The 9,453-nt window shown below is 41.6% G+C and overlaps 1 protein-coding gene across 2 annotated transcripts in view; it reads right to left on the bottom strand.

Moving 5' to 3' along the window:
• Nucleotides 1–213: 213 nt before the first annotated feature.
• LOC123504990 (calmodulin-binding transcription activator 1-like) overlaps nt 214–9,453 on the bottom strand; it is a 697,746-nt gene continuing 688,506 nt past the window's right edge. For both annotated transcript variants that reach the window (XM_045255981.1, XM_045255980.1), the window contains one exon: nt 214–4,016. In XM_045255981.1, coding sequence (XP_045111916.1) covers nt 3,832–4,016 — 185 coding nt within the window. In that variant the 3' untranslated portion in view covers nt 214–3,831. The remainder of the gene's footprint in view (nt 4,017–9,453) is intronic.

Genomic DNA, 9,453 nt, shown 5'->3' with positions numbered 1-9,453 from the left:
CTTTGTTAATGTTGGTGATTTATTTCATTATTCAGACTGTGGTCACCACCCCTCCATTCACATAATTATCTCTTCATGAATAGATACAGTGTGAAAGGAAATAAGCTAAACTGCCTTGGCTTTCCCACTTATGTAACCCTCTGGTTCACATCCTCTTAGGCATGAACTGATCATACTAACTGCTACTCCGTGGGTTATGTACACAAAAATATATTTAAATTCTTTTAAAGTTTTATTTAATTACCAGTACAAGACTTTATGGAAACAAATTTACTTCAGAAACTAAGTAACTTGTCAGAAATGAGACCTACACCCAATAAGCTACAGATGAATATTCATTGTTCAACTCTGGCTACAGCTCAATCATTAAGAAGTGAGCTTACTGAGCATACTGGTATGTAACAGTGAAGAGGTACACATTCTGCTGTTACACAGTTGAAATACTTAATACATACTTTTATTAAGAATTAGAACATGCAGTGTCAGTGTTCTTATATATAATTTTTTTTTTCATGAATTCTGAGAATTTTTTCAACTAATTAATTTACAACTATGCTGGTGGGCTGCATTTCACCTAGAAAAGTAATCTGACACAGGCAAGTATTGGGTGAATTCAGAATCAGTACATATCACAGAACAAAACACAATACTGAATTTCAAAAAAAGCCTTGGATTATTGGTCATGTTTTAGAGACAGGGAAAGAGATGCAGGAATAGCAAATAAGAAAATTGTCCCAGAAGAATATCTTTTGCATGACTCACTACAGTCTTAATTGACTTAATAGAGAATAAAATTTATAACATGATCAACAGCTATATACAAGATGTGGATGTTTTAATTTTCTCTTTCTTCTTATGAGTAATATACAGCGCTGTATGTACAAGAACTTTCCTGATGCTTGGCTCTTAACATCTCTCGAGAAGAGGTTCTGAGCACCTTCTGGCAAGGTATCAAAAGTCTGATGCGTGGCTCAGCGCAAACCAAGAAGCAGTTGCTATAATTCTCTTGAAGTATATAAACTATCTATGTTTGAGGAAAAAAAAATCTAATATTTATTCTCTGCTCCTTGGTCTGCATGAACACAATAGTATGTAGTAAATCTATTCTTATATTTTTATTTTCACTAAACTATAGATGATGAATAAAATACATTGCCTGAAAAATAGACTGCCAAGAGAGCATGGACTGGCTAATTACATACTTTCAATCATCCTAGCATTACCATTCTGCCTTTAAAAAAAATACAGCTCCTCATCTTGTCAAGAATAGAATTTTAAGAACATTTGCTTTCCCACAGTTCTAATGCTAAATAAATACTGATAATTTATCATACTGCAGAAGGAAGTTATTATTTTACTGGTGTTCATAAGATTTACCTAAGCACTCACGCATAGTAGAAGGAAGAGTAAACAGATAATTATTGCTTTTATTCATGAAACATAATTTTACCTGGATATTATTCTCTTTTGCATTTCTTGCTATCTTACAGGAAACCTAACCAATAAAGGTTCATCAATTCTTTTAACATCTTATATTATACAGCTATTTGCTTGCATGTGCTTAGGGTGCAATTCTAGACATCTTTGGGATTTCCAATTGAAAGTGTACCAAAATACATACTAATATCTATTTATAGGTATCTACCTAACTTCTGCTTCTGCATCACTATAAAATTCCTATATATGCATGAATACAAATTCCGTTAATTACAGAAAATATGGTAGTTGCTATTGGATGTCTGGTATATATAATACTTTTTGGACTTTGAGACTTTTTTGTTGGCAGTAATTTATAAACTTACCCTTATATTTATTATCTCATATACAATGTTTTCATTATATTATTGTGCCACTCTGCCAAGCATAGAATCTCCAGAGAGGGGAAAAATCAAAAACAGCTCATCATGAGGATGGGGTCAAACATCATGCAAAACACTCTCAGGAGTAAATATTATCTACATTGTATCGGAGATTAATCAAGAATGAGAGCATCTCTAGGCTCAAAGAGTAAATTAGGTAAAGAAAATAAGCTTATACTTTGAAACTAGAGATGCTAACTCTAAAAAGCTGGGATATTTCTAAATTATCGCTATAATAAACTATTATATGTGGGCCTAAGCCTGGTCTCGTGTCCAGCAATGTACTTGGCCCATTATATGTAACTCTGTTCTCCAGCAAGAAAAATAGATATTTAGAAAGGGAAGATTGAATCAAGCATTGCAGAATGATAAGAACTTCCCTTCTCTATGTTCAATAAAAAGCAAGATGCCTAGCTAATATCCATCTAGTAGAAAATGGTAGGTAGGTCACTAGTTGATGGCTTTTAGGGACTAGATATAATGTCTTGGTAAGCCATGAACTATAACAAACCAGGACACTGTGGTGCTGGGAGGACCTGCCTCAACTGTGAACCACAACACACTGCACATATGGTGCCAGAGGGTGGCCCCTCCACCACCCTGGACTGTTTTGTACCGTAGCATTAACAGTATCATGTCTCTTCTCTCTCAGCCTTGCTCAGTAGTGTGCATGGAAGGTCACACTCACTGACACCCCTGAATGGCTGAAGTAATATCAGGTAACTAAATTTTTCTATTATCTCTCTCTCTCACTTGCTTTCACACACACATGCACACACCCACACATCTGTGTATCATAACGTCTCATATACATCCTACAGAACTTGCTCACTGAAAGCACAATAGCTCAAGCTATTATCTTTTTGTTTTTTTCTAAGCATATAAGAAATTCATGTCAAAATATAAGGGAAAGACCTTCTATCTATTCTGATGACACTGAATATCAAGTATATCAATTTTAAAAATAGTTACCATCTGACAACTGTAATTATATATAAACACTTTAAATACATATTCTCAAACAAATATTAAGGCCAAAGGAATATTATGGAAGAACTTATCTTCAATAACATTATGCATCATTATTGCCATATAAGCCTTCCAGTTTTATGCACTAGTCTTGCTATCTTGAAGCATGGGAATAATTTGTACAATGCTTGAAAATAGTGAAGATTAAAATAATTCTCTACTGTCTTTCATAGCATCCCCCACGCCCACCCCTAACGAGTAATTGATGCGAATCACAAAGCCCTTCTGGATGTTGGCATGTAGTTTGATGAGCTCACTCATTCAACTTATCAAAGTGTAATGAGCTCAAAAGTCACACAACACCTGTAGTTTGTGATTGGCATTGTTTTATCACACAATCTTCCCTAATCCAGCTCTGGCTTATCAAATGTTAAACAGAGGAACAATTTTTTTAACAACTATTGTATGAATATACATGATACAGAGTGCACAACTGTTAAAGTGGACAATAATGAGAAAGTTGGATACTTTATTCATGTCACCTTAACAGGAATACTTTTCAAATGAGGTAGACAATCAAAATCAACAATACAGTATATGTAACCTGTTATGACAAAAATAACTAAGCCTCATATTATGCCTTCATATCTCTTATTATAATAATCTTTGGGGGCAAACACAATCATGTCTATTTCCTTTTCCAATTAAATTAATCATAGGCAGTGTTGGTAGCTCTAGATGAATTTGTTCTAAATGCTGAAAAAATTAATTATTGATCGCTTTCTGCTAAAATTAGCCATAAAACTATACACAAAGAAAATAATATGCAATAAAACTATGTAGCTTTCAATTGGATAGGCAAATTACAATGCAAATTATGCTTTTTAATGCTGACGGTCAGTAGAGCTGGAGCACACAGTGGCAGAGTTTGTTATCCTGGCATTGTTGACCTCAATGCACAGTCCTTGCAGCTGTGGCTGCCAGTTAGTTCTCTATTTGCACATCACAGAGCCCTAGGAAGTTCTGTCCACTGTACTGGTGAATCACTACAGTAACGCAATACTTTTGTCAACTCTCGCCTACAGGTAATGGTTGAGCACAGGCGCTTTTGCATTAACTTGCCTTTGTCCATCTGTACTTGACAATTCTTCCATCTGATGGCTTCAATGGCAGCCCTGATGGTCATTTCTGTAAATTAAGCATTTGTAAATCAACCCTCAAGGAAGACATTAATTAGTAATAAATGTGTGAGGGATGGTAATTAGAAAAACATACCTAAAAACAGCATTTGCATCTCTGTTGATAGCTAGTATCTTTTTCATAACCTTGTGTTTATTCTACTCTATGTATCCACAAGTTTAAATAAGATTCTTTTCTTATAATTCCCTCATCATGGATCAAACATGACAAGTCTTCATTTCACTCTAAACTACAGTTTTCTGCTGCCCTTCTCTCTTATATTTCTAACATTTTCTCATCCCAATGACAGGAGAGTCTTCCTCCTGCATGAAGAACAGGAGTGAATGCATAAATGGAGCAATGTTAGGGGCTGGTGTCCATATCCAGCATGATCAAATGAAGGAATCAGATTCAGGTAAGAGAATGGATCAATCACTTACCATGTAGTTTGGATAAGCCATTATGTAGCAACTTTTATAGTTTTTTTGGGGAATAGTAAGTCATATTTTTGGATGAATTGTAACCACACTTATATAGGTAAGGATAATAAAGCCATTTGAGTTATTAACACATGTAAGACCCAGCAAGCTGCCAAACACATAGAGGCTCCGCCCCCACAGAAGATGACTTGTTTAATACTACTGATAAGGAATGAAATACAGTATGCAGCATCCTGAGTATTATTATAATATATTTGCAAAATTTTCTTATTATGCATGTTTCCTTTCATTAAGGGTGTATGCCTAGAAATGACACATGCTTCATAAAAGTATTAATAATTATCAAATGTGCATTTTCAAGTAATGTATATCAATAGAAGAAAGTTTGATTCAATCAAAGTACCTTCAGAAAAGTTGGGAACATCATAAGCTAAACATGTGCTTATATAAGCCCATAATAGAGTTGATCTACAACTGCCAAGGTGAGCAGACATGCAGTCCTTCTTCCAATCACTGGCTTACTAAGGTCAGGTCAGTTCCTGACCTGCATGACCTTTCTACTTGTTGTGCTATGTGGTTGTTTGCTGGTGCCTCACCATGTTGGTGGTGAACAGCTAAGTAGTGACAGTTTGAGTAAGAAGCCAAGGGCGCGGTGTAAATCAGTGGTCCTGGTTAAGGACTCTGCTCCAAAGAAGGCCACCTGCCACTGCCAATGTAACCTGCTGGAGGACAGCAACAGCAGCAGTAATGAGCACCATCCAAAAGGGTGATCCATAACCTCCAGTCTGACTTGATGGAGGGCAATACCTGTGCCCCACTTGAGCTGTTCGTCAGGAGTAAAGACAGGGCAAGCATGACAGCCACCAAGCTCACCACCAGCAAACCCCAAGGCCCTAGTTAATTAAAGTTGGACAGCACAGAGGACCACGGCAGAGCCTAGCTGGCCATCATTGCCCTAGAGAGGGAGTATACTGACTGACCTAAGTAAACATGGAAATGCGATCCAACATCCAAGGTGATTACATACTTACATCCAAGAACGAGGACTCCATAACAGTGCTATGCCAGTGATGGGAACAGTGTGCTTTTCCTCAACCCTAGTGAGAGGAGACAAAGGGTAGTGCAGAAATGCTACTCACTGGACCTGCCACTCTACATGGTAGAGGTCCACCTGGAGGTGGCCTCCACCCAACAGCTGCATACCTGGAGGAACATGGTGCCCACATGGCAAGCACAGTGGAGACTCAATACTTGAATGTCTACATAGTTGAACTTTTCAATAGTCAAATGCAAAAGTTTGACTTAATAATCGGAAAAAATACCTATTAGTCGAATGTCCATCCACGTGGCTGTAAACAAAGGGTCTCTCCCTTCCCGCCACCCCACGCGCCCCACAGGCGGGCAACCGCAGTCAGTTGATCCTTCGCTGTCGTAAGAATAACATTGTCCTGCGCTTTCTCTCTGGAGTTTTTTTTTTGCATTTAGAAGCTTACAATGGCACCGAAGAGGCTTGTTAATGGTGAGAGTAAGCCTACAAGAAAGAATGTAGTGACAACCATCGAAATGAAAATATCGAGATTATTGATAATTACAAGAAAGGAGGAAGAATAACCAATCTTGCAGCTGAGTACTGTATGGCTAAATCTACAGTAGCCACAATACTGAAGAAGAAAGAGCTCATGTGGCGATTGGTGTGAAAAGGAAATTTAAGTGAACTGTGGCAGTGGAAGATATGGAGAAATTGTTGATTGGATAAACCAAAGGTAGATAGATGGCTGGTGATTCTTTGCCAAATGGCACAATTTTGATGAAGGCTAGGCTGCATCGTGATCTTATTTTTGATACTAAATATGACTCCAATGATGATTTTAAATTTCAAGAAAATAACTTGAATTAATTCTGTTGTGAGGCAAGGCGAGGCTGCAAATGCTAACAGAGTTACCACTGAGAAATTTGTGCCTGAATTTAAGAAATTTGTGGATAAGGAGTGCTTAAGCCCACAACAGATCTTTAATTGTGATGAAACTGGCCTGTTTTGGAAAAAACAGGCTAACCCTGCATCAGTGCTAACGGCGACTAGGAAATTAAACCACTACTTTTTTAAAACTTGAGTTTGGCAATGGCTGAAGCAATTTACCTGATTTATAGCTAACAATAGTCAAACTTTTTAATACTCGAATAGCCATTTGGAACGAATTAAGTTAAGAACTTGAGTCTTCACTGTACTAAGTGTGTTAGTAGGGTTGCTGCCCTCCAAGGTGGACCTTAGCTGCTGGGACAAATACTCCCTGTGCCCCCTTTTAGAGAGAGCCTATGAGGTGTTACAAGTGTCAGTGTCTCAGCCACCTTTGGGCTTGGTGTGAACACTCCATCAGGTGCAATGTGTGAAGCCTATCCCACCTGACGGAGGAGTGCATTGCCTGCCACAAGGTAAAGAAGTCAACCAATGCCAAGTGCCCTAACTTTTCCCACAAGCCACCATGCGTGGAATCCTCAGTGCCCTGCAAGGCTCTGCAGGCTGTCCTAGCCCAATCTGGCAGTGACAGCAGCAGTCCCAGGCACCACAAAAGCATAAAAAATGAAACCACACCAAAAGCATGCTGCCTAGCAAAAAAAAAAGGTGAGCAACACCAGCTTTTACTACGAGTATGTAACCAGCTCCAGTAACAGCAATGATGGCACTCCTTTGCTCCGACCTTATCTCCAGTCAAGTCAGCATGGGCTAAACTACAGGTCCCCATGGACCCCAACACCCCAGCACACCCCTCACCAAGACCGGAAGAGGGATCCAGGTGGCCTGTCCCAAGTGTTCCATCGTCCCCTTATCGCCAGTTTAAGATTAGGAAGGGGGATATAGACAGGTGTCTTAGGAAGGGGGATATAGACAGGTGTATCTAGCAAATGGGGAGACAGAAAACTGTACCTCCTCAACCAACATCCAAGCCCTGCACCTCCTCAACCAGCATCCAAGCCCAGGGGGTTGGAGCCAGACCCTGCAACTGGGATATGAGTACCGACATACACAATGACCCAGCAACCACAAGTTCAGCACTAACGATGGTAAGGAGAAGAGACATAGCCCTGAGTGGACCCCTCCACAATGTCACTCCTGGAGCAGAGACATAGCTAGTGATTAACTGCATCATGGCATGGATGATGAAGCTGATAGTGAAGCTGCTTGCCAATCCCAATAACACTCCTGACAAACTTGAGGATCTGCACGTGCTCCTCCATTAGGAGACAGCCACTGCCCTCTCCGTGTGCGGCTGCCAGCCTCCATCTAACCTGAAGGACCATGCCTGCATTCCCTTCATCCAGATGATGATGGTGAAGGTGGCAAACCCAGCCTGGTAACTTTGTGTCCAAGGAATAGAGTTGGCCTACACATAAGCCTACCAGTACCTTGGGATGTGGATTGACAAGCAGTTGTCCTTCATGGCTCATGCTGCCTACCTGCAGGAGAGGATGCAGTCCAGGCTGAACGTGATGTGGCCCGTGACAAGACTCATGGCAGGTGCCACCTACTTCATCCTGTGCCTGTACTATGTACAGGCAGTATGTTATCTGGTGGACTACAGTGCCCCTGTCCTCAAAGTGCTCTCTTCCTACCAGCAGGGGCAGCTTGAGGATCATGCTAGGAGCACCAAAGTGGATCAGCACATGTGTCATGCAGAGCAAAACCAGCCTAATGCCTTTAACCACCTGAATTTAGAAGATCCCCGCCTGTTGTGTGGCCAGGGTGATGTTACGTGACACGGGGGGTACAGTGTAGAAGAGACTGTGGCTGACGTTGACCCAATTGACCCAGGGCACTGATGCCCTTACAGTGACCTGTGACTAGTAAAGATCACTCTGGCCACCTGCACTCTTGCCCACACTGGCAACCAACCCTAGCTACAGATGGACCTCCCTGCCCCTAACTTTCGCCCTCCAAACCCATGGGAGCTACCCGTAGCAGTCGTCTTCACTACAGAGCTGCATGCCAGGAAGGGGAAGGCACACTACCACTGTGGAGCTGCTGCAGCACACCCTCATGGCCATGGCTAGGGAAAGGCACACTACAACTGTGGAGCTGCTGCAGCACACCCTCATGACCATGGCTTGGGTTGTCGAGCCTGACAGTGCTGTCTACTACATAGATGGCTTGGATGACCCAGACAGAGGCAGGATGGCACATCACTGGCAGGACCAAATTAGTTATGAGGACTCCTGACCACTGTTTCACCCTGCAGACTGAGTTGGCCAAATTAGTTATGAGGACTCCTGACCACTGTTTCACCCTGCAGACTGAGTTGGTGGCCATCCAGCTGACCCTGGAGCATACCTACCACCACAGGAAGTCACTATGGTGCTGCACACCAACTCCAGGGCTGGGCTTCAGGTCTTCCAGCAACCCATTCCGGTGACAATGTCGGGCTCATCACTGCCATCCTGAGTGGCCTCCAGAGTCTTACCGCACAGGGGCAGTGGGTGAGGCTAAACTGGATACCCAGCCACATGGAAGTAGTGGGCAATGAGGCTGCTGACACTGTCTCCAGAAGAACCTGCCTGTGGCAGGTGAAGGCAGAAGCAAGGTGCACTGCAACCAAGCATGCCCACCAATCACACTGACTACAGGAGGGAATCAGGAAGCAGACAGCATGGTACACTGCTGCCACTGCCAATCAGCTGCTCGACACCTCCCAACAGCAGCCCAGGGCAGATGGCGCATGCTGCTGCAGCATGTGAGGCTAAGGTATTACACCAGGAAGCTGTATGATGGCTTTTAGGGTCAGGAGTGCCTCCCCACTGCAAAAGGTACACCTGTCACCCACTGCTGCACTACATCCTGTCTCCTGCCTAGTGACTGCCGCCCTCAGATCATGCATTGGGCTGCTGGCTGGGTTTTGCATGTAAATATACCAAGGGAAGTAAGTTCATTATTTACTTTTGTTACTTGGATCATAGAAAAAAAAATCAATTGGTATTTAAGAAACATTTAAGAAACAAAATCTGTTATATTTGAG

Source organism: Portunus trituberculatus, chromosome 17 (genome assembly GCF_017591435.1).
Source record: "Portunus trituberculatus isolate SZX2019 chromosome 17, ASM1759143v1, whole genome shotgun sequence".
NCBI classification, from domain to species: Eukaryota; Metazoa; Arthropoda; class Malacostraca; order Decapoda; family Portunidae; genus Portunus; species Portunus trituberculatus.
This window is presented reverse-complemented; position numbering and strand designations above follow the sequence as displayed.